Raw genomic sequence first — 25155 nt, forward strand, 5'->3', positions numbered from 1 at the left:
AAGCAGGCAGAGTCCTAAGAAGCTAGACAAAGTATCACAAGGTCACTTGAAGGGCATGTGGGAGTTGAGAGACTAGAAAGGCTCTACGGTGGGTTGTTTGTTCTGCTTCACCTCCATTCTGAAAGACTGAATGGTTTTGAACACCACCCTGTGTTTTTATTTTGCATCATTTTGCCCCATAGAGTTTTTCAGCTGTCTCTGTTACACAGTCTTGACACTCCCTGTCAGTCTTCTTTCCAAGAAGTGGCATAAAGTGCATTGAAATAGGTCACCAGAGTCCCACAGACTCATTCTCCCAGTCCTGTCCCTGATCATTACTAGCTCTGTTATCTTAGGCAAGTTATATATCTTCACCAAGCCTGCTTCCTACCTCTAAAGTGAAGGAGACCTCAGAGTCCACTTCAGAGAGTCATTAGAAGGATGTAGTAGAACTCATCTAGAGAAAAGTTGGAATGGGTCTTTGTAGTTGATAAATGCTTAATAAGTAATAGCTTTTTTTTTTTTTTTTTTTTTTTTAGAGAGAGAGAGAGAGAGAACTATAGGGCTACAGTGTTCTCCTGGGGTGAGGGGTGGGGTATCTACAGCATCTGTTAACAAGATGTGACCCAACCACTCACCTGAGTCTTTCATCACTTATAAGAAACTGTAGAATAGCTCACATTCCTGAAATCATTTGGCTGCCTCTTGTCCTTGGTGCTTATCTCTCAAGGAGTGGGAGTTTGAGTTTCTTCTCTTTTGTCTATCTGTATATTCTGGCTTTCTGCTAATGTGCATGTCTGGTGGGTGTCCATGGCCTCTCCCCACTCCCTGGAAGACACTGAGTGTTCTCTTGGCTAGAACAAAATGAAAACTTGAAGTGTAAGCCCTTGTTTAATCAGATGAGACATTGATCCCCACCCAGAACATCCTCTTCCTGAGAAACCTAGGAAGGACCCCCTGGGGAGACTTTCTCCTTGTGGGTAGGTATAGTTCCTGTGGGCCTTGACTGACAGCCTCTGTCCCTTGGCAATGGCAGAAACAAAATGAGGAATGTTCCTTCCCCTCCACCTTCAAAATTGTTAGTGTGGGAGTCACCTTGATATGCAAGTGTGCATAGCAGGGAGTCTCAAAGACTTGCAGCCTGTGGGCTGTTTGGCTTACTGTGTACTGGTGAAATCTTGAGTCAACATGTAACATTTGGAAGCATTCAAGTAAGATTCCAGGAAAGCACCAGACTAGCATTCCTAGATGGCAGCAATTGCTGTGCTGACTACAGACTTATTTCAATAGGTCCATCTCTCCTAGTCATCCCCAGAGCCCCACAGGCCCACCTGACTGGCAGCCCACTGGCCCCTGCTGTGTTTAATTCTCAGATGCTGGCTGGGGTCTCCCTGACCTCTCAGAGCTGGAATTGCTCTGGTGCAACTAGCCCCTCCTTCTCCTTTCCACTCTCTGTCCACTAGTTCTTCAAAATTGCCCACCCAGCTATCTTATTTTCCCATTTTGCTTTTGTGCCTCAGTTCCCACATCAGAGTTGAGTACTGGCTCCTTTTGTCCACCCTTGTAACACTAACACAAATTCATAGAACTTAAAATCATAAGACAGACCTTGTTCCCTGGCTTTGTCTTCCCCCAAACAGGGTACCACAGCATGCTAAAAGAGCTCAGTGATCTTAGAAATGAACTCATTAGCAGTTGCCTTTAGAGTTCGTTTACTGAATTAAGTGTCTTTATAGCAGATGGGAACCAGCTCAGCCCTAAGAGACAGAAGCAGAGAGCTGAATCTTTATCTCTGCCCTTTATTCACTCCTTAGTGCAATGACTAGGAAAGTTCTTCTGACTGTCACTCCATGGTTGAAATCCAGGTTTTAGCATTCTTTAGGAACATCTAGGGTCTGCTATCCTTAGCCTACTGTAGCATGGCAGCAATTATATTAAGTGTCAAAGCACCAGGCCCAGTACTATATGATAGGGTCCTCCACCCACCACAATAACCTATCCTCTAAGACTCCCCCTTCCATGCCACCTAGTGTCCCATCTGTGGTGTGCCTGGCCCTGTTGCTGTTAGTATTTACAGTTATAACCCGCACTCCCAGCCTACAGCCATGCAGTGTAATTTTCAGAGTACCCTAGCTGCAATGTTGGATGCATGAGCTGAGGCCTTGACCCCATCAAAGTGGACTTGTCATGTGGGATAGGAGGAGTTGTGACTGAAGAGACAGGAGCCAAATTTTTGTGGCTGGTGGCCCACTGAGCTCCCTGGGAAAGCTGGCCCCCACCATGCCAATGTGGTTTTAAAATATAAAAAGATATAAATATATAGAATATAAATATAAAATTTATATCACATTATTCTTTCAAAGGACCTCCAGCCTCTTTCATTTCTCCAGGCAGCTGCATCAAAGAGACTAACAACTCATGATTTGGAATCCAAAGACCCAGAATGCCATCCCAAGCACTTGTCCTTGTATGATCTTGGGCATGTGGCCTTCTGATCTTCTCATTCCCCACTCTGTCACAAGAAAAGTAGCATGAAGGTGTAAAGCTGACCTCACCAAAGCATGGCCAGAGTGGCCAAGGATGCCCCAGAGCTTGAGCTTCCCCCCCCCCCCCGCCCCCTATTTAGATTGTGGTTCTTTTGGATAACAATGATTGACAAGTTGCAGACCAATGAGAAGTGAACTCAAACCAAAAGAGATTATCACTTTATTTCCCAGCAAACTCAGCACCCCACTCTATGCTGGCCCCACACTCTGACCTCACTCCCTACCCGAAGGTGGGAGTACAATGATCAGAGCTTCTGCCACACACAGGACACAGTGACAGTTCCTAGTCATTGGGGTGGAGTACAGACTGCAGGTGCCTCAGTGACTCCAGACCTGCAGTCCAAAAGAGGAAGCATTCTACACACACAGACACAGACACAGACACACACACACACACACACACACACACACACACACCTCCTTTAAACATTCCATTGGTAATTTGATCATAGTTAAAATGTTTTTTGAGAGCCTAGTTCCTGAATCTGATGATAAGTTTCTCAACTACACAAAGCCTCAGTTGTCACATGTGTAAGGCAGCAATACTGGCCTCACAGGGTTTTGATGAACATTTAAATAGCATGAACGTATATTGGTGCATACACACTCACTATTAGAATATCCTAATTGAGTTAAACTATACAACATTGCAAAACTATGGAAATGCCATACTTCAGCTGACTAATTAACCCTAAATAGGTGGTATCTCCTATTTATTTGACACCTTCCATAGGACAGAGAAATAACCTCTACCAAGATGTAGTCACAGTACTACTTAGGACATTGACAGTAGCAGACAGGCTTTTCCCTCACCAATTAAGAAATCAGAAAGATACAAACATGCTTTCTATTCAAAGGCCTGCAAATTGGGCTTGCCTATGGTCGAATATAGCCCTTCTACCCTCTCTTGTGTCTTGAGATTTTTTTTCATCCCTACTTCAATTGGGATTCTTAAGGATAATAATGATTGACAAGCTGAAGAGCAACAACAAGGAAATGAAACCCAACCAGAAGTGATACCCAAGAGTAACAGAAGAAAGGAAAATTGTCCTATGCCACTGAAGGGGGTCCTAGTCCTCAGATAGGAGGCCAAAGGTTGCCTGAGAGAGGTCTCTAGATGTAAGGAGTGTTTACTCTGTGTGTGTGTGTGTGTGTGTGTGTGTGTGTGTGTGTGTGTGTGTGTGTGTTTGTATGTCTATGTGTGTTACTTGAAACTCTTTAGCAGCTCTGTGTTCTCTCTCTGTCAGGAGCTAGAGTGGCTGCTGGAGATTAACCGGCTCACACACCGACTCCTCTGTAAGCACATGACCCTAGACAGCTTTGATGCCATGTTCCGAGAAGCCAACCATAATGTTTCTGCCCCCTATGGCCGAATTACCCTGCATGTTTTCTGGGAGCTCAACTTCGACTTCCTCCCCAACTACTGCTATAACGGATCTACAAACCGGTAAGGGAATCCCTGTACACAGAGTACTGAGCAGGGCATTTGCCTCCAAAATGGACCTAGTGGTTCTGTTTGCTCTAGACAAGTGTTCATCTGTGTGGAGCTGCTCCTGGGTGTAGGCTCTCTGCTGGAGGTAGCAATGCCATGGTGAACATCCACATACCGTCCAGCTGCTTGGTGCCTTCCAACACAACTTGACCCAGTCTAGAAATGATACAAACCTCAGGGAAAGCTCCAAGAAAGTGATGCAGGGGGTGAGTTGTAAAGGATCAGCAGGAATAGGTAAGGCACACAGCAGAAGTCTATTATGGGCAAAACTTGTACCTAACGGAGAAGCTGGAGTTGGAAGTGGATGAAGGGTAAAGGCAGCTTGGGGAGAGCTCATGGAAAAGCCAGAATTATTAAACATGCAGGCTTTTTCTTCAATATAAGAAGTTGGTTTTCCAGCCAGAAAGCTGGGAATGGATACATTAATACCTGATATGGTTTTCTGTTCTGTGAAGTCAGCCCTCACCAAATCTCCCAGAATCCTGAGCATTGTTCCTCAATCAGTAGAACCCATCCTCATGAAACTTTGCCATGTACTTTGCCAAAGAATTCATTGTCATACTTAGTACAAACCCTTCCTTCCTAGGCTCTTATCCTGAGTGCTGTTCCGCCATCTTGTAGGAAAAGTCACAGGTGCTTTGCTGAAGAGACGTACTTTGCAAAGCAGTTTTGATGTAGCCGTGCCTAAAGCTTTGTTGTGATAATTTCTACAAGGAAACTTTTTCCCACAGTCTTACTGTGCTTAAACGTGTTTAAAAAAAAAATAGTAATAAGCCAGTTGGTGTCAGAGTTCAGAAGTATTGACCCAGTACCAGGTAACTGAAGTTGAGCCGAACCTCTGTTTTATTCTCACCTGACCTGGATCATTTCCTGCTGGCTGTAATGCATTCAGAGACCCCCACAGCAGCTGTGAAGATAAAGTAGGGACGGACCATGGGCTCCCTAGGCCATGATACCATCATGTGTTCACAAGGCCTGGGAGAGTCTAATACAGGGCAGTGCTCTGGTCACACTGTCTATTTGTAGGGACATGCACATACCTGAACATGTATGTACAAAACAGGCCCCTTTGCAGAGTAAAACTTGCCTCCTGGAAGGGACACACAGCTCTGGTGTACTAAAGTAGAGAAAATACCTAATCCTTTTTTCATGCAGAGCCTTATCAACTATATTCACAAACCATGAAAGAAAAGAAGGATGGGTGGAAATGTGTGCAGGTGAAGTCTTCGAACCCCTGGAGCCTGGGTCAGGGTGGTGTGAACTAAATCTACACTGGATGAATAGAAAGATATGAGAAGAGTCTACACAAAGATGTACCTGAATCTTTACATTGAGCAAGACATGCTCAGCTTTATAAAGATTTGACTTTATAGCACATTGAGTCAGGCCTATAACTATAGCCTGACCACAAACTATATATCCTATCTTGTTGCCCACCATGACACCAGTCACATGAGTTGAGACTGACTGTGAACAGCCCATATATTGGGAATGGTGCCATCTCTTTGGGGTGGATTTTGTGTCCCCCATTTGTGTGTGTGTGTACATTTTTGTATACATGTATATATGTTTTAATATGTGTGGGCATACAAGTAGATGGGTATGCATGCATGTGCATGAGGACACCTACATGGAAACCCTAAGTTGATAACTGGAATCATCCTCAGAGCTCTTCCCCCTTCACTGAGACAGGCTCTTTCAATCAATCCCAGAGCTTGCCTTTTCAGCTAGGTTGCAGAGCCAGATTTCTCTGGGGAGTCTCTGAGTCCAATTTCTACTTTCTGAGGCTGGAATTATAGGGGAGCACCTGCAGCCACTGAGCATTATTATGTGGGATCTAGGGATCCCAACTATGGTCCTCATGCTTCCATGGCAACCCACGGCCTCCCTAGCCTAGTACTCTCATCTTAGTGGGTAATTAGGTGAGAAACCCTAAGAGCAGTAGTCATGACATAAAGATGATTTAAAATTCACAATTCTACTGGAACTCAACCATGTTCACTAGGGTGCTGTTGTCTATGATATTTTCATGCCCAAGGACAGAGACATCTGGGTTGATGGATACAGAGTTGAAGGATTTTCTGCTTGGTGCTTTACAGGAAGAGTTTATTAACTCGGTTTCTAAAATACTTAGGAGGTAACAAATAGAGCCCCAGAGAAGGCCATCTTCAGATCCAACACACCCTGACTTTTGTGCCTCCTGGGCCCCAAGTTTTCCCATTTTTGAGTAAAATGGGAAAGCATGCAGTGATCAAAGAGGAGGGAGTATCAGAAGAGTCTAGCTCTTCTGTGGGCAGCAATCTAGGACCTGCTGCAGGTATCAGTGGGTGGGGCTCCTGTCCCTTAGAGGATGTCACCGGACTCAGTTAACTACTTGCCTGTCTCTTTTTTTTCCAGTTTTGTCCGAACTGCCATCCCTTTCACCCAAGAACCACAACGGGATAAACCCGCCAATGTCCAGCCTTATTACCTCTATGGGTCCAAGGTAAACAGTCCTGTCTGTTCCTTCCCACCTGTGACAGACAGAATGAGAAAAGACAAATGGAAAGGTGTTCCCAAAATCAGCAAAGCCACAGGGTATGTTATTCAAGAGGAACATTGAGAGCCAGGCAGAAACCACTGCAAGTACATCTGTCTTTATTGGTTCGGAGGTAGCAGGGATGGGGTAGAAAGCTCTGGCTGGAGGGAGCTGGACAGGAGCTGAGGTGGGGGATGAATATATGCTGAGGTTGGTGGGTAAATGGGTACATGGGGAGTCTCCTTGTGACTTCCCAGTTTCTCCCATTTCTTGGTTGATTTATCATAACATTGTCTAGCAATTCTGGGATTCTGGGCTCTGTAAGTACAAGAGGTTTGCAGACAGAGCTTGAAGGTCATTTTAGATGTCTGGAACTATCTCTGAGAGGAAAGTCTCCTACCTCATGTGGCTTTTCTTTCTTATTCATGCACATCTTCATTCTGAGTAATTGCTCCCACAGGGTCCACTCTAAATCCTCAGTTCTTCTGCCCATTCATTCAATGGCATTTAGTATATACCCCTTGTAGACCAGACATGAGTTAGGTTGTATATGCTCAGTGTCCATCAGGCATGAAGGGATGTAACCTACACCCACTCATACTCCCATTTCCACAGTTGTGTAGGGAATAGTTTTCACCAAGGTCACAATATGTACAATTTAATCCTTACATAGGGGCTCATGAGGAAGAAATAGAAAAACGTGTCTCCCACGGAAAGAAGGGGCCAGTGATTTTAAAACAGCCTCCTTTGATCCCATTTTCAAACTAAGCAGAGAAAAGCTGAGATGACTATGGTGGTGTGAGGTCAGGAGAGCTTTAGAAGTGTGGTGAACCCAGAGAAGCTCTGGCTGGGGCACCTACCAGGTATGAGGGGGATGCTAGAGAGGACAGGTGTCTTCTCCAGAGAAGTCAGACTGTTTGAGGAGCAGCTCATCATCCAGGTGTGGTAGCACTCACCTGTCCCAGCTCTGAAGGGACTGAGGCAGCAGGACTGCTCTGAATTAAAGAATAGTGTGGTCTATATGGCAAGTTCCAGTCAGTCAAAACTGTGTTGTGAAACTGCACCCCCATACACAGAAAGAAAAAGAAGGAGGGAGAGAGGGAGGGGGAGGGAAGAGTGCAGAGAGCTTGCAGATGTCAATTCAAGAGGCTCACAGTCATGGGTCACAAACTAAAAATCACACTTCCCTTCCCAGTTCTCTTTCAAAGCTTATGTTACATAAAGGAAAGACATTGATATTAATGTTAATGCTAGTCTCTTCAGCACTGCCTGGCCTCCCTTTGTATCAAACACAAGCCTGGAGTCATTGGCTGGCACGTAGTCATCAAACTTAATATTATTTTGGATGTTGTATTTATTCATACTTCTGTTCCCTTTTATTTACAATAGGGGCCTGGGTTTTTGTTTCTGGGGTAATACAAAGCTGTCTTCTAAGAGTCTATGTTTTAAAGCTGTGATTTATTTACATAAAAGGTCTTGATTGCTAGTGATAGTGAGAAGCCCATCTGTGGCTTTCTTTATTTTATTTATTTTTTTTTTTTATGAACCTGGAGGTGCAGGGTGTGGTTTGCAATTGCCTGAAAGTTAGAACAGAGCCTTTGGACCTTTTACAAAGAACAACTGAAAACATAAGCTGGTGATCTGCCTCTGACCCAGCATTTCTTCCAAGTACTGTGCCAAATGCAGGTCTAGTTACTCTCACTGTCCATCACACAGCCATGGTTGATTTTAATACTGAAATGGGGTCTTCAGTTCTTCACTAGGCCTCCAAATGGACAGTACTGAAACAATGACTTGTTTGCCCCTGATGTACCTTGAGGGTCTGTGTTTTCCAGCTTGGGGACCGTTGTCAGTGGCATCTATACAGCTGACATGTGAGAGGACAGAAGCGGGAGGTCTATAGACAAATTTTCACACAGGACCCACTATGGAGAGCATTTTAAGCCTTGGGAAATGGGGCATCTCCTTACCGTTGCTCATTCTCTATAGTGAGGCAGTATGGCTGGCTGGTTAGTCACCAACCTCTCTAGCTAAGGCTACCACATCTAAGACATTCTGGCTGACTTTGGCTTCTGGTTCAGCTTCGGCTCTGGCCCCAGAGTTCTTATGTGGCAGTTCCTCCAGAGGGAACCCCTGCAGGTCTTCTTCCCTCTGACCAAGAGCTGGGGTCTCCTCGGGCCATCTTACCAACCCATTGGCTTCCTCCATGTGGCCAGCTCTGTAAGACCACCGAGGTTCGTGACAACGGATGCACCAGAACTGGAGGCAAATGAAGGCTAATACAGCAGTGAAGCAGGCCAGCAAGATGGCCATCAGCACCCAAAGAGAAATTTGGGGGTCTACCAGGGAGCCCCCAGCAGCCAGCGGACTCTTATCCAGGGTGTGGAACATGGTACAGTAGTGACTATATGGGAAGGCAGCCTTCTTGCAGCTGATACAGAGGAAGTAGAGAGTGGAAGGAGCGAGGTGTTCCAATGCCACAGAGGTGATGGTTCGAGGCACCTTCTCCTCGTGATGGAAGCTATAGCGCAGATAGCCAGAGAAGATGCTGTTCCAGTTGGGCCTGTACATAATATGATAATAGTCCTCCAAACAGGGCTCTGAGGATGACCAGGAGATGATGGCTCCTGTATAAGACACGTTCCCAACCTCAATGTTCATCCCGGTTCTGGAACCAAATCACAGTGAAGAGTGACATCCTCCTACATCAGTATTTGATATAATCCTAGCCACTGCAGGCTGAGCACATGAGATGGACACAGATACTGACTTCATTAGATAGACAAAAGAAAATGAAGGTCCAGCAGGTAAGCTAGCAAACCAGTGGCAGAATACAGCAGCATTGTTCCCAGCTCTGACAAACACAGGCAATGGGAAGAGAGCTCAGTGGATTCTCAGAGGGCCTACCTTACTCTTCTCAGCTCAGTTCCTTCCTGACATCCTGCCTCTGCTGTGAATGCTATGAACTGTTACCTAGAACATTCTGCCCAGTGGCTTTTTTTTTTTTTGACTCTAAGTTATATTTCCTATGACTAGTGGAGATTTACTCTGGTGCCCCCCAGCAGCAATCCACCTCAAAGCTTCTGCTAGTGTTTTGCTTTATCAAGAAAGTTGTTTCCCAGGTCAGTTAGTTTATTAGTTCCCAGGGTAGCTTAACTTCTAAAAGCCCCATAACTTCTAAAAGTAACAGCAGTACTATGACTTTTGTGCCTGTCTAACCCATTGGTTCTCAACCTTCCTAATGCTGCCATCCTTTAATAAGGTTCCTCATGATGTGGTGGCCTCCAACCATAACATTATTTTTGTTGCTACTTCATAACTGTAATTTTGCTACTGTTATGAATTGTAATGTAAATATTTGTGTCTTCCAATGGTCATTTGGCCCCCAAAGGGCTTGTGACCCACAGGTTGAGAACCACAGCAAGTAAGCAGTTGGTGGATCCAAACTGTACTAGATGGTTTCTCTCACAATAACAGAGTCTATTCCCATCTTATTAATGAACACCCTGGAATATCAGCTAACAGGAAGAGAGAGAACTTACCTACTTAGCCACAGTATTTCAATGCAAAGCCACTGAGTTTAGTAAGAGATTATTATTGTTATTGATTATTATTTTATTATTATTACTAATTATTGCTAAATGAGGTACTCTGGTTGGCTGTTTGGCAGATGATCCCTGTTCAGATTGTAAGTCTTTCAGCTTTGGTATCAAGAGAAGAGGCATCAAGGTTTTTGGTTTTTCTTTCATTCTATCTGAGAGAGAGAGAGGTTGCCTTCTGAATTTCCCAATCAAAAATCTAGACAGGGATAGCCAGCCTCTACATGTTTCTGTCTCCCCTGCCTTCTTCTCCATTCCCCATCCCCAGCCAGAAATGCAAATGCCATGGTAGATTGAAATGGCACAAATGGGCACTTTTAGCCCAAAGTGAATATTAAGCCAAGCTGATTTCTGTTTTTATGCCTGTGTTGTTAGGGAAGGTAAGCCAGGGAAAAATGCAACAGCGTGAAGTGATTTTTCAATCCTTGGTTTTCATCTCTAAAGACAGTGAAATGCTTGAGAAAGCAGATTACTCCTTTTCATGTGCCTGGGAATTTCCACCCAGTAAATGGGAAATGCAAAAAGATGAGACAGGGGTGTGCAGACCCTTCCAGGGATGGTTGTTGGAAGGAAACTGATTTACTCTCCCTCCTGTCTCTTGATGAATGCCCACCTCCCCACCCAGGGACCTAAAAGCCCAACAAACACACTTCCAACCGCCATAAATGGGGCAGAATTTATGCCCTATATTGCACAGGCACCATGCTCTATAAAAACCCCCCATCAGGGTAAGTGGGAATCCTATTCTTACACACATACCTTCCCTTCTGTTTGACTCCCCTCTGCTGCTGTCTCTCTTATAGCCTGGGTTCCCTGCAGCAGACATTTTTAAGAGCTTCTACTGAGGATGCTTCTATAGCATCTTAAGCTTCCAGGGACAAATCCATCTCCCCGCATTTATTTTTCTTCCTCTCTCCTGTTTTTAAACTCTTCCCATTTTTAAATATTCAGTTCCCATAACCTGGCCCCTCTCCAGGCAGAGTGTGAAAGAAAAAGCCATTTTTATTTACAAGATAGCCATCCATGTCTCTTACCTGATGTTCGCAGTATATCTGGTTTACTTCTCTCCTCTGAGACAGAGTGGACCAGATCCGAAATGATGTGCTTCTCCCTCCTCCGCACCAGACTCTTCTTGATGTCTCTCTCACCACTGAGTAATGCTACTGTCGCCCCCCCAATGCTCACATTATTCATTCTTCAGATCAGCATCATTCACCATGGCAACCAGCAGTCATCTACGCACAATGCTTTCAGGGACCAGTCTGAGTCGGCTTTTGCCAGTGAAAAGAGCTTTGGTTCCTTCAGCTAAAAATGGGCAGTATTCTGCAGGTTGATCCCCAAGATGGCATATTCTTTTGGTGTGTTTGTATTTTCTCTGTAGTTGGCTTGTTCTCTTCTCACCCCCTCCCTCTCTCTCTCTCTCTCCCACTCCCCCCGCTTTCCTTCTCCCTCTCTCTCTCTTTCTCTGTCTTTGTCTCTCCTCAATCTCTCTCTCTTCTCAATCTCTGTGTGTGTGCATTTGTGCATGTGTGTGTGCATGTGCAATTGTGTTCAGCTACACATGTACATGTTATACCTGTGAAGAGATCAGAAGGCAGCCCTAAGTGTCATTTCTCAAGAACTGTCTACTTTCTGTTTGAAACAATGTCTCTTATCAGTCTGGAATTCCACCAAGCAGGCCAAAGCTGCTGGCCAGTGAGCTTTGCAAATTCTGAGAACACAAATGCACACCACCATGCCTGGCAGTTTTATGTGGGTTCTGGGGATTGAACTCAGGTCCTGAAGCTCCCTGAAGTAAGGGGTTTACTGCTGAGCCATTTTGAAGCCTGACTAGTGATCACTTTCTTATTCTATCAATATGTGTGGATAGTGGTGTCAAATGCAAAGATGCCTTTCTCGGTTCCATGGAGAACTGAAAATTCATCCCCATTTTTTCCTCTTCCACTCATCCCTTCCCTGTATATCCCCCTTCTTCTTCTCATTTCCTGCATTCTCTCTGTGTTATAGTTCTGGGCAAGATTATTTTGTCATCTGTATCCCAGTTCCTTCATCTGTAATCTTTGAACACATCAGGGGAAAATTGTAGGTACTAACATATAAAATACCTGTACCCTTGCTAAGATTGCTCAACCATTGTATCCCTTGAACTGGGTTGAATAGTGGCTCTTCAGCATCAACTTTAGAACATGACTTATTTAGAAGTAGAGTCTTCATGGGTGGTAATTAGTTAAGGATCTCAAGATGAACTCATCCTTGATTAAATCTATTGACTGGAGTCTTTTTAAGAGAAAGGAAAAGGTTTGCACCAACATGTAGGGGGAGGCCATATGGAAGCAGAGGCAGGAGTGAGAGCAATGGATCCATAAGCCAGTGACCATGAGAAGTAGGAAGAAACAAGAAGCAGTCCTGCAGACATGTTGGCTTCAGGCTTCCTGTCTACAAAACTGTATAAAAGGCATTCTGTCACTTTTGAGCCACAATGTTTGTGCCAACTTGTCACAGCATTCTAGGAATTTTAGCACAGCTCTCCTGGTTTGCCTCACAGTCAGCCTTGGAATTCTCAACACAGACATAGGAGCAGCTGCTTGCCAGTCAGTCACCTGAAATTGACGTGAAAATTGGAAGCTGGTTAGTGTTCTTGGAGCAGATGGAACCCATACTACCCATACTGCCTTTTCTTTGAGGACCCTTGAGGACCCTTGACTCTATTTATCCCACATCCCTTCCTGGTCTCCTCAACATTACAAGAATATATCACCGTCATTTGTAAAAAAAAAAAAAAAAAAAACCTGAATATGTGTGAATGGAGTGTGGGATGAGCTCTGAATGTGTGTGTGTGTGTGTGTGTGTGTGTGTGTGTGTGTGTGTGTGTGTGTGGCGTTCTGGTGTATGTGTGCAGATGCATGTGAACGTGTGTGTCCATTCTGATGCCAGAAGCTGATAGTGGATATTAGATGTCTTCCTCAATCACTATCCACTAACCTATCAAAGCATAACGTCTTACTTGAACCCAGAGCTCACTGACTTCACTGATTTAAACTAGCCAGCTTGTCCTGAGGGTTCCTTAGCTTTCTGTGTGCTGGGATCACACGCAGGCCATGTTTGCCCAGCTTTTCATGGACGCTAGAGATCTAAACCCAGCCCTCACACTTGCATGGTAAATGCTTCACCCTGAGAGCCCTAGATTTGGATTTTATAACACACACACACACACACACACACACACACACACCCCTACATGCTCTTGTCTTTTAGTGCCTGGCTGTGATTGACCGTGTGTGTGTGTGTGTGTGTGTGTGTGTGTGTGTGTGTGCTTCCATCTTTGTGAGAACTAAAAAGTTAATTTCAAAGAAAAGAAAACAGTGGTCACATGAGCCTGTGGAGGTTAGGAATCAGAGGTAAAGTAGGAAAGGCGCAGAAGGAATAACTTTTAGTGCTCTGTAACATGGCAGGATAGCTGTGATTGACAGCAATTCATTGTTTTCAAGTAACAATAGAGAGGATTTTGAATGGCCTCAATACATAAATATCTAAGGTCATGGATATGTCAGGCCTCATTGAAATCTGAATGTCACACTGTATCCCATAAATACATACAACGCATAAGTTAAAATATATTTTAAAATTCAGCTTTATCCTTGGTTCTTGGACAAAGCATTTAAGTCAAGCTATGAAGGTCACTTGATGAGCCAGAAGAAGCTGCCTAGTGAGTCACCACTGCCAGGGCAAGGGACTCTGGAGGCGTGGAATTCCAGGGTGCATGATGTTCTCCATCAGACAGGTGCTCATGGTTTTCTCTTGGCATTTACTCTTACCAGGAGCCTGCCTTAAATCTGCTATAGGCAAGCTCACAGCAAATCCCTTCTCAAATGCCAGTGGTGATACCCTGCAGGGCTTCCTCTCCATAGAAAGGCCAGCACTGCAGTTTGCAGGTGTCCTTTTTAAAGGTTATTTTGAGGGGAATAGAAATGCCAGAATTAGCCTGAGAAGGGATGCAACAAAACTCCATCCTTCTTCCACAGATTGAGAATCTGTTTTTAACACTCTAGGGTGGCATCTGCTCCCGCAGGCTATTCATTTGAAGAACTAAGAGACCCAGAGAACATGAGGCCCAGCAGCCCCCTCATTTCCCAGTTCCCCAAACCAAAGGGATTAGGAATGTAACTCAACTGGTAGAATGCTTGCCTAGTATGCTGGGCTTAATCCCCAGCCCTTCACATTACCAGATGCAATGGGATCAGAAGTTGCAGGTTGTCCTGGGCTATGCCAGGCTGTTTCAAAAACAAGAAGACATGGTATTCCTCAGCTACATGTCTGATAAGTGGCTGGCATGGAATCAGAGTCCCTGATTCTGGTATTACCACTTGCCCAAAGCACCTGAGCCAGTGAAACTTCAGTGAATAAAACAATTTATCACCTCCTCTCTCTACCACCAGACAACACTTTCCATGTACAACTGTGGCCTCTTCAGCCATCCAGTCAGGTGCTTCCCAGTTGATATGTGTATGGGGCAAATTCCTCTCAGAGGGAATCAACCTTGAATGGGGGTTCCTGGCTCCTACTGGGAGTAAAGAATCGACTGGAGGGTATGCCTCGATCCTGAGCTAGGTTGATACTTGGGAAAGGTATGGTACTCAAGCAGCAGGCTTTAGGACAGTGGTTCTCAACCTTCCTGATGCTGCAACCCTTTAATACAGTTCCTCATGTTGTGGTGATGCCCAGCCATAAAACTAGGTTCATTGCTACTTCAATAACTAATTTTGCTACTGTTATGAATTGTAAGTATCTGGTATGCAGGGTATCTGATAAAGCACACCCTGTTGCGACCTACAGGGTGAGAAACACTGCTTTAGGGCATTCAGCTCAGAGGCAAATTCTGGATGTATGACCTTAGACACTGTCTCTCCCTTTCCCGTTCTTTGATTTACTCAACAGATACAGCAAGGATGTCCGCAGTGCCTGCTTTGTGGTATTGGTGAAAGCATCCATGTCTGTGATGAGCTAGGCTTGCATACAGTAGTTTATGCTATTAAGGAAAACTCGTTGGGTCAAAAGTATTCTCGGTGCTACTTGAAGTTTTGTGTTGAAGGCCTTCAAAAACAAGATTCACAGCTGCACGCACTGCCTTGCTTTGCCCCCTTACATCAGCACTGTGGATTTTAATTTTCTGTTCCATCACTTGTTGCACATAAATGAAAGAATATAGAAAGGTTCAAGTTAGCATACAACTCAGAAATAACCCCTGGGAACACTTGGTACACTTTTCATTTTCCTCTTTCTATTCACATGACAGCATGAGTTTTCCATCACTATCAAACACAGCAGAGATGGAAAGTCAGGCTGACCGGACTCTCACAGGACAACAATGGTGCTTCAAGCCTAGGCCAGATGATCACAGAGTCTGGGCTCCTGGCTGGCCCTCAATGGCCAGTGGCATTGCTTACATTCAGATCTCTATCTTACCCCACCTGCTTTGCCTTGATGTTCTCATCTCTTGAGAAGTAGAGGGACAAGATAAGGCATAACGGATTCCAGAACGATACGGACAAGCAAAGAGATGAGAGACCCTTCAGAGAACATGCAGCTGCCTGGATGTAACTGAGGAAATCATGGGAAACAGCAGCTCACTGGGGGACCCACCAGCAAGCATTTTCTCTTCAGAACATCTTGTGCTCTGGAGTCCGAATACATCTGCCTCAGAACAGGAGGATGTCATCAAAGCATATATATATGAATGGATACTTTAAAAATCTCTTCCCTGAGCTCTACAGTATCACAGAACTGTCTTCAGAATGATACAGATGTCAGCACAGATCATTCGCTCTTTTAATCACTTACCAATATTCCAGCTTCTAAGAGCTGTCGGCGCTTCCTTTTGTTAGCACGATCATCACTAGCTACACACTGCTTCTGTCTCAACCATGAACTGATTATAGGAACTCTATCTACCTCTCCCAACACATCCTCATTAGGTCATGGTCCAGAGGGTCCAGGCCTGTTCAGCCAACCAATTCTTCATCAGCCTGGGTGTCATCACATCTCACCTTAACTGAGCTAGGCTAATGGCACCAACTAGCCCTGGTGATAAAACTATCAAAAAGCTCACAAGGACACAGTCACCTCCCCTCCCTCATGTCCCTGGGCTCCATAGCATGGCTTCACCCATCAAGACTTTTATGATTATAGCTGCACCTGCTTGTCTCAACATGCACTTTGGATCTCCTACCCTAAGTGGAGATGGTGTTGCCTTGCCAGCTGTCATGGCTAATAATAGTTCTCTCCTGCAGACAGTCCTCATCATGGAACTTACTGTTTTAGAACAAAGTCTTTGATTAATGAGAGATCTTAAGACGGACAGAGGAACCTGCATTGTCAGTGGCCTTAAGGAGAATAACCTAGCAGGGGGGTGTGATAGGAAGACTGAGAATCTAGGAGAGAGATGGTCACAAAATAGAGGTCCTAGCACCTTGAAGAAGTGAGTCACAGATTCTCTGCTGGAGTCTTCAGGAGAAATTCAGACAAGCTAAACCTCAGTGAGGGACCAGAACTGCTAATTTTGGATTCACAGCCACCAAAATATTTCAAGATACTGGGTTTGTAGTAATTTCTTATGGTGGCCACAGAAAACATGCTGGGCAGCATGAAGGAGCTACAAGGTAGAAGATATAGGTATATTAATACTTTAACCCCAATAGTCAGGAGCAGAAGAAGGCTGGTCTGTGGTGATTTTGATGCCAGTGTGGTGTGCACAGAGTTCAAAGCCAGCCAGGGATACATAGTGAGACTGTCTGAAAAACAAAAACAAAAATACCTTTGTCAAGAAGCAAGACACCCTTGAGTGTCTGTGTGTCGTCAAATGAGTGCCGATTATAAAGGATTTGGGGGCTGGCTCAGGGGTTAAGAGTATTGGCTGTTCTTCCATAGGTCCTGAGTTCAATTCCCAGTAACCACATGGTGGCTCACACCATATATAAAGAAAGGGGGTTTGGGTTAGACATGGCTTTGGTTTCCTCCAGAAATTAACCTATCATCTGACATTTCAAATGTTACAGAGTGGGCATTATCTCTTGGAGCTGAGAGGTTCTGTTTTTTTTTATTTTTCCAAAGACTTAGCTCATGGCTCAAGAGAGAAAGGAACATTGTTTATTTAACCTTCTCTAGCAATGCCTTTGGGTCTACCAACCCATGGACAGAGAACCCCAGGAAGGAACTCAGAGGCTGAATGAAGCCCCAGCCCCACAGCTAAACATGAAGAAGTGACAGGCAGGCACGTCAGTGCTTTACCTAAGTTCAAGCAAGGGATCTGAATGAACCTACAACTGGGTGGATCTTCCTGTCAAGGGTGGTGTGGTGTGTTATTTGTATATCCTGCTGATCTGCAGTAGTTTTAGGGAGCTGAGCTACAACTAGCTAGCTCTCTAGCCCCAATCAGACACTCATGTTTGTGGACTGCTGGCACCCACTAGGAGAAACAACACAAACAGAAAGTAGGGATGGGTTTTAGTTCCTCTTTGGATCCCTGAAAATAGTAAATGTGGATTCAGGGAGCAGAGATACAACATACTTACAAACTGGGTTAGCCATATAATAAAACTCATTGTTTGCTGTGGCTGGGGATGCCCACCATCTGGTGAGAAACAGAGGTGCAGTGTTAGGTTTGTTTGGGTTCGGTTTGGTTTGGACTCTGGTAGGGCTTGAGTCTCCTGTAGACTGGCCTTATACTCCTGATGCCCTGTTCCCACCTCAGATGTGCTGAATCACAGGCCTGAGCCATCACAACTGGCGTGTGTGGTAGAAACTGTAACATCGGGTACATTTTCCCCAAGATTGCTTTTGTTTGGTTCTATTTTGTTTTAGAAGTTATCCACTAGTGATACTGAAGAGTGCCCAAGAGCACCCACCAGACCAAACTCACCATTTTTTTTTCTTAAAATCTAATGGGTAGCCCATCATGATAACCTAGTGGGTAAAGGCTCCTGCTGCATAACCCTGATGACCTAAATTCAAAACTGACCCTCAGAAGTTGCCCTCTGACTTCCACACACTCACTGTGGGCATGCACTAGCACATCACACATATACATAGGATACCACATAAAACTAAATCGAAAGAAAAACATCATTTGCTTTTTCAGAAACTCTAGTTTAAACAAGTCTGGTTTCACACAGGTTACGTGGCATCTAGTTAGTCTCCCATCAGACAGCCTTTGCAACCTGAGTCAGTGAGCACAATGAGTGGAGATGGTCTGGTGTGAGAGATGAGTGGCAAATGTCCAGAGTCCCAAGTCACATCGCATTCCTGTTTTTTCTTTGCTGAACGTCAGAAAATGCCCAGGCTCCCCTATTCCCACATTTTCTCAATAGGGCCCAGCCTTCTGCTGAGCCAGCAGGTCAGAGGGGTGCCCTTCGGGTGTGTGTGTGTATGCATGTTCTGTTCTGCACGTGTGTGTTTCCTGTTGCATGCGTGTGGTGGATTTGAGGATGGGTGGGAAGCTTGTTCACTTAGGAGGTGGAATGGAAGTATGCAGATTTCATGCTGGTTCTACTGCCATGTAAATTTCCCATATAGCCTGAGGTAGGATTGGCACCAGAGCCCTCCTAAGTGCACCAAGTGGGCTGGGTGTGTGTGTGTGTGTGTGTGTGTGTGTGTGTGACATTTTGTTTAACCCTTGTATGGCAAAATCATTCCAAAGTGTTTCCCCTCTGCCCAAAACAGGGAAGGCCTGCTGAATGGTCCCCATATACCTGAAAGTCTGTTTTCTTTGAGCTGCTATGAGGTGCTTGGCACTGGGAAGTCCTTAGGGGAGGAAGGAGGCTTGGGGGATGGCTATAAACCAAGAGAGCAGCAGGGATGACACCTTGGAAGGGAGTGACTGAGTACCTCTATCCTAGCTTCCTCCCTAAGGTGAGGACACCTGGGCAGTACTTACTTCTGTGATGGTTTTAATGTGGATCAAAGTCTGCATTTGAAGGCATGTTCTTTCAGCTGCTTCCACTCTGATTTCTGTCCTATCCCTTGTGGGATACACACTATATTGTATGAAATTAGACCTCATGTGTTAAACCTGTCCATATTTGAGGGAATCATCACTGTGGCCATAGTTGCTCAGGGGAGAGGGCTGAGCAAGGCACTGTACTTTCTTAGTCTTTATCAGAGAAGTAAGATCAATTATTTCCACAGGTGCTTCCATGGCTAAGTAAGCATCTTCCTTACTGTTTATGTATTTTACCTGTATCAAGTACCATCTTCTTAGGAAAGACCAAGGGTTGGAAATATTTTTTTCAAGTACATTCAACTAGTAAATTGGGGCTTTGCAGGAGAATACACTGTAAGTTCAGGGCCAGTGTGGGCTGCATAGTGAATACCAAACAAGCCAGAGCTACATAACAAGTCTGTCTCACAAAATAATAATAAACAAAGACCCTGGGATTTGAACCTAGCTGTGACTATGCTTACCCTAGGGTATATCGGGAAGTCTCAAGTTATGAAAACAGACTCAGATATGACAAAACAATAAGCTGATTGTGATCACCACTCAGTTAGGGTTTTACTGCTGTGAGCAGACACCATGACTTATAGGCAAATCCTATAAGGACAACATTTAACTGAGGCTGACTTACAGGTTCAGAGGTTTAGTCCATTATCAAAGAGGGAACATGGCAGCATCCAGGCAGGGATGGTGCAGGAGGACCTGAGAGTTCTACATCTTTATCTGAAGTTCACTAGCAGAATACTGACTTCCAGGCAGCTAGGATGAAGGTCTTAAAGCCCACACCCATAGTGCACCTACTCCAACAAGGCAATACCCTCTAATAGTGCCACTCCTTGGCCCAAGCATATACAAACCATAACAACTACCCTCCCCCATATCCATCTGAACTTCCCTACTGTGCAGAGGCAGAACCTCCTTTCATGGACCTTTGGAGATTTAGGGCAATGTGCTTTCCTGGGATTATAGGAAAAGCCCAGAATCCTTTTTCTAAGCGTGAATGAGGAGACTCTTGGGACAAGGCAGGAACTCTGTCACATGTCTCCCTGGCCACAAGCATGCCAAAGCTTTGTCCTCTAGTGTACCCTAGTATCCTAAAACTGCAGGAGGAAATTTGTAGCATTGGTCTGCATTTTAATCTTTAAAAAGTAAGTTAGGCTATGGTATAAGAAGTAGGGGATTTGTCAGTTTTATATAGGGATATATTTTTATATAGTAAGATGTCCTTGGCTTTGTTTGGGCTATAAGAACAAGAAGGCCATGGCCTGACTGACTGAAACAGAAAGTTCTTATTCTTGAGCCTGGAAAGTCCAAGTTCAAAATCATAGACTAGGGTCCTGGCAGATCTAGGTCTGGTCTGCAAATGGGTATCCTATTATATGGCACAGAGAAGGAACAAGCTCACATGTCTTTTCTTATGGAGACACTAAGTCCCATTTGCCAGGACACTACCCACCCAAAGACCCCAGGTCTTCATGCCACCACATTTGGGGATTCGGATTTCAGTGTGTAAACTGGAGAGGGACACAACAGCAGGTTCATTCTTGCACAGGTCATGATTTCCCGAGTCATAACGACTGTATCAAGCCACCCAGGCAAGACATGGTACTTTCCCATCTCACTTGAAAGGTCCCTGCCCTTTTCCAGTCAAGCCTGTTCGGCCACTGTGTTCCTCCACTCTGAAGGACACAGAAGGATACAGAATAATGCTTTGGTGGACCTGAACTAGATCACACCTCACAGCTCCCTCCACATGCTTGCTGCATAACATAGCCTGTTACAGAAGCACTGAGATAGGTTTAGTCTTCACAGTACAACATCATAGGACCAGACTCAGGGTTCATACTGTCACAGTCTGCACACTTTTAGGAGTCAGCATGGACATCAGAGGACATCACACTCAGAGATTTTCCTCCCTACATAAACCACTCCACACATTTAGAAACAACATAGGCTATATGTCCTTCCCTGTGTTTAGGCAGTTTGCTGTAATAGATCCAGATCTTCAGTCGAGAATACTGTTCTTTCTCATCCTTCATGGTTCCCTGTATGCAGGTATGTGCTCACCAGACAAACTCAATGGGTGTTCCAGTTTAGCATGCATCTAAGTTACTGATGGAAATACTAACTGTTGTTCCCAGCCTCACATATCCTTAATAGAAAAGAATCTAAGGACCTCAACACTCACTTTGTGAAGGTTAGGATAATCCATGTATAGCAAAGCATGCTAAAGTCAGAGTGTAGGCTGAATCTAATTAAATCTTCCCTGATGACTCAGGAGGAAGTGTATGCCTCTTGCATGCCTCCACATGCATTACAATGGTTTCCATTTAATTTGTGTAGAATTTCTAACTAGCCAACTAACAGAGAAGTCAGCTAATAGAGTATCAGTGCAACCTTCTCATATTGGCCTGCTGCATACAAGATTTTATTAATGGGTATGAAAAGTATGCCCAGAAATAAGGTGAAACCTTAGCAAATAAATTGAATATCGAAGTAAAATGATTTCAACTGCTAAAAAAGGAGAGGTAAGAGATAGATGTCAAAGTCAGCCATACCTGCTTCAGGTCTGAGCTTAGCCACTTAGGGACTGTGTAACCTTGAGCAAGCAGCTGACTACCTAGAGCCTTAGTTGCCTCATCTGTGAAATGGGCCTAAGATGGTTACAGATCTCATTCATTTGTTGTGTGCCTTGAATGAAAGTGCACAGGCAAGCCCCACAGAACATTGTATGAGCCTTTCACAAACACCAGTCTAGGACCTGATGTTTTGGCCACACATTCTCAGGAAGACAGGCATCACCTCTGTCTTCACCAACTGTGCCAGGATAGAACTCAGAGCCTTGTTTATGTTTAGGCAAACAGGATTCCACTATGTATCCCAGGCTGGTCTTGAATTTACAATCCCCCAGCCTCAACTACCTAAGTAATAGGATTACAGAGGCATACCACCACACCCAGCTCAGAGAGAGCTCTTAAACTCTGTCTGATTCAGATAGGGTTTTCCTCAGGGCTATAGGATGGTGTTAGTCCAAGGCCAGAGCTATAGGCCCCCCAACAGTCCCCAGCCTAGTGGTTCAACTGTGTGTATTCTGCATCTGAGCACCTGTGACACCTGTCCTGTGATGGAGCACTGCTCTAAACGTTTTGACAATGATAATGTAACCCAATGCCCATCAGCCACAGAACAGGAAAGCAAGGCTCAAAAAGCCTGCTGACCTTCCTGGGCTCCCAGACACAAATCTGTCTTCCAGGAACAGCCATCACCAACAGCCCTCAGCTCATAAATGGAAATGGCTAAGAGCAGATAATCCAGGTGCCAGTCAGATATCCAGTTTTATATCTAATCTCACATCCAATCTCTAGATACCAGATTACCTCTGGGAGGAAGGCAGTCACTTTATCCCAGACCATGGCTTGATTTTGAGAAGCTTTGGTTTGTCTGTGGACAGTTAGAGGTGGCAGGCTTCTTTGTATTCTTCATATTTACCTGAGACCCCTTACCCTTCTCCCACTGGGCAGCAGCTTCTCCAGCAAACTACTGATGTTTGCTCCATTTCTAGTAACTGGCCACATCTCACTCCAGGATCAGTGTCTTTAAGAGGTCTCAGAGAGGGAGACCTGGTAGCAGCAAGATACCAGCAGGACTAGAGCATCCATTAGGGCTTCTCTCACTTATGTTATATCAACCTCTGTTCCCAGCCTCTCAACATTGCCTACAGCCACATCTACAGCTCTTACCGGAACTTTGTGGGGCCCCCTCATTTCAAGACCATCTGCAGACTGTTGGGCTACCAGGGCATCGCCGTGGTCATGGAGGAACTGCTGAAAATTGTCAAGAGTTTGGTAAGGGAAGACTTGGGTGCTACTGTGGATGGACAAAGGGTTAGCTTTTCTGAGCTGAAAACCAAACCTCAGCTGCACCAACTCTGCCAATTGATGTCACCCCAAGGAGTCCTTGGTTCTTATTTCTTGGTGCTTCCTACATATCTTCTGGCATATTTCTTTATTCCTCCTTTTAGATATCTTTCATTTTTATGTGTATTTATGTGTGATTGCCTATATGTGTATCACACATGCAATACCAGAAGAGGGCGGTGGAGTTTCCCCCAGAACTGGAGTTCCAAGCATTTGTGAGCCACCAGATATGGATGCTTTACCAAGAGTAGCCAGTGCTCTTAACCACTGAACTTTCTCTCTATCCCCTCTTAGCTGTACCTTGATCTGCACCTTTGTCTCCCCATCTGAGGTTCAGAACTCACTTCTTGTTTTTGCTGACTGAACTGAGAAATCCTGATTTTGACATTCAAAGTTAGATCACCACTCATTCTGTCCTGCTCTGCTCTCTGGTTGAGGACGATGGGCTGGGTGTGAAGTTGCCTGATGTGTACAAAGTCTTTGGTTCAATCTGGTTGCTGTGGTGATACCAACTTGTAATCCCAGCATCCAGGTGGAATGTGTGTTCAAGTTCTTCCTTAGCTACATAGTAAGTTTGAGGCCATCTTGGACTACATGAGACCCTTTAAGACAAACAATAAAAGTTTTAGTGTAGTAAATGAGTTATGACTCATGTGGGGCCATTTTTTTTCCCATGAGCATGGCAACATCTCTAATCAGTCAACACACTTTGTACCCTTGGGCTATCTCATAGACCACTGCAACCAATATTACATTGGCTGTCAGGAAGTTCTGTATCCCTTTACTACCATTCTGTGTGTGCCCCAAGTATGGCCATCTGTACCTTCATTTAAATTTCTGCAGTGCTTCTGAAGCAGGGCCAAAATGTGGAAATGATTTCTCTGGAAATCTGAGCTCCTGGAGAAAAATAACTTATAACCAACCATATACAGAATAAACCAAACCTAATTACTCAGTCTAGTTCTTGAGAAACAACCCTGAGAAACTATAGGTCATTAAAGACCACCATGCCAAGTTCTAAGTAAAATAGGAAGATGTTGTAATAGATTAAAGATGTCTTGTCTTAGGAATGAGAAGAAGGAATGTGCTATGATTTTTTTCCCATGCCTAAATTAGATTATGTGAAGTTATCCTGCAATTCCCTGCCTACATTACATTTAATCTAGTATCATCAGCATCTCCAACCCTGAAAAAAAGCCCATCCCACACCCATCATAAAGGTTACTCCAATTTTTTCTATATAGACAAGAGGAATATTTGCCTTCTTTTAAATGCTCTGCCCATAAGTCTCAACAATAACCTGGTACCACACCACACATGTGCCCTGCATTCAGCCCAGAGGTACACAGAGTGTCAGTGGGCTAGCCTATGACAGCTCATTCATCTGTATCTTATCTTGCAGTTGCAAGGTACCATTCTGCAGTACGTGAAGACGCTCATAGAGGTGATGCCTAAGATCTGTCGTTTGCCTCGGCACGAGTATGGCTCTCCAGGTGGGTGAATGGAAAGGAATGCTCACCTGGAGTAGGGCAGGACTTAGCCTTCTCCAGGTTTCAGTCTATAAATTACCAGGTAATTGACACCTTTGGCTGTTCCTGCCACTGATTGGTTAGCCTTTAATCACCTGAGCCGTGGTATCCTCCTGTGTCAGGAACAGCATGAGATCTGAGGATACCCACTGGACAGCTGGAATTACACTACAAGTGGTTCTCATCCTGTGGTTCAAATGACCTTTTCACAGTGGTCCCCTAATATCACTGTAAAACACAGATATTTACGTTACAATTCATAACAGTAGAAAAATTATAGTTATGAAGTAGCAATAAACATAATGTATGATTGGGGGTCACCATTAGAAAGGAAAAGCTTTACCTGTTTGGTCTTCAGCACTTCTTCCTGTTTTCCTATTTAGAGGAGGCAGGTACCCCAGGATGGCATAGATAAACTGAGGCTGCGGATGGGCATTTGTTTTAACCACTCAATATGGGAATAAATAGAAGCTATGCATTTGGTGCCTCATATTTTTTGTTTCCAAAAGTTAAGACATAATTTTTCACATGCATGATTTAGAACAGGAAGAGGAGAAGGCTAGAGGCTCTGGTGCCCACGTCTAGC

The 25155-nt window shown here is 44.5% G+C and overlaps 2 protein-coding genes across 4 annotated transcripts in view; one reads left to right on the forward strand and one right to left on the reverse strand.

The window, feature by feature from the left end:
- CYFIP2 (cytoplasmic FMR1 interacting protein 2) overlaps positions 1-25155 on the forward strand; it is a gene marked incomplete at both ends in the record, with an annotated part of 95106 nt that overhangs the window by 44008 nt on the left and 25943 nt on the right. For all 3 annotated transcript variants that reach the window (XM_080942033.1, XM_080942034.1, XM_080942035.1), the window contains 4 exons: positions 3773-3972; positions 6415-6502; positions 22825-22968; positions 24443-24533. In XM_080942033.1, the coding sequence (XP_080798159.1) occupies positions 3773-3972; positions 6415-6502; positions 22825-22968; positions 24443-24533 (523 nt within the window). The remainder of the gene's footprint in view (positions 1-3772; positions 3973-6414; positions 6503-22824; positions 22969-24442; positions 24534-25155) is intronic.
- FNDC9 (fibronectin type III domain containing 9) lies at positions 8546-9196 on the reverse strand (the record flags this gene model as incomplete). Its single annotated transcript, XM_080942217.1, has 1 exon — positions 8546-9196. One exon carries the CDS (start codon positions 9194-9196, stop codon positions 8546-8548), a length of 651 nt encoding a protein of 216 aa, XP_080798343.1.

Source organism: Micromys minutus, assembly GCF_963924665.1.
Source record: "Micromys minutus genome assembly, chromosome: 31".
Taxonomy (NCBI): domain Eukaryota; kingdom Metazoa; phylum Chordata; class Mammalia; order Rodentia; family Muridae; genus Micromys; species Micromys minutus.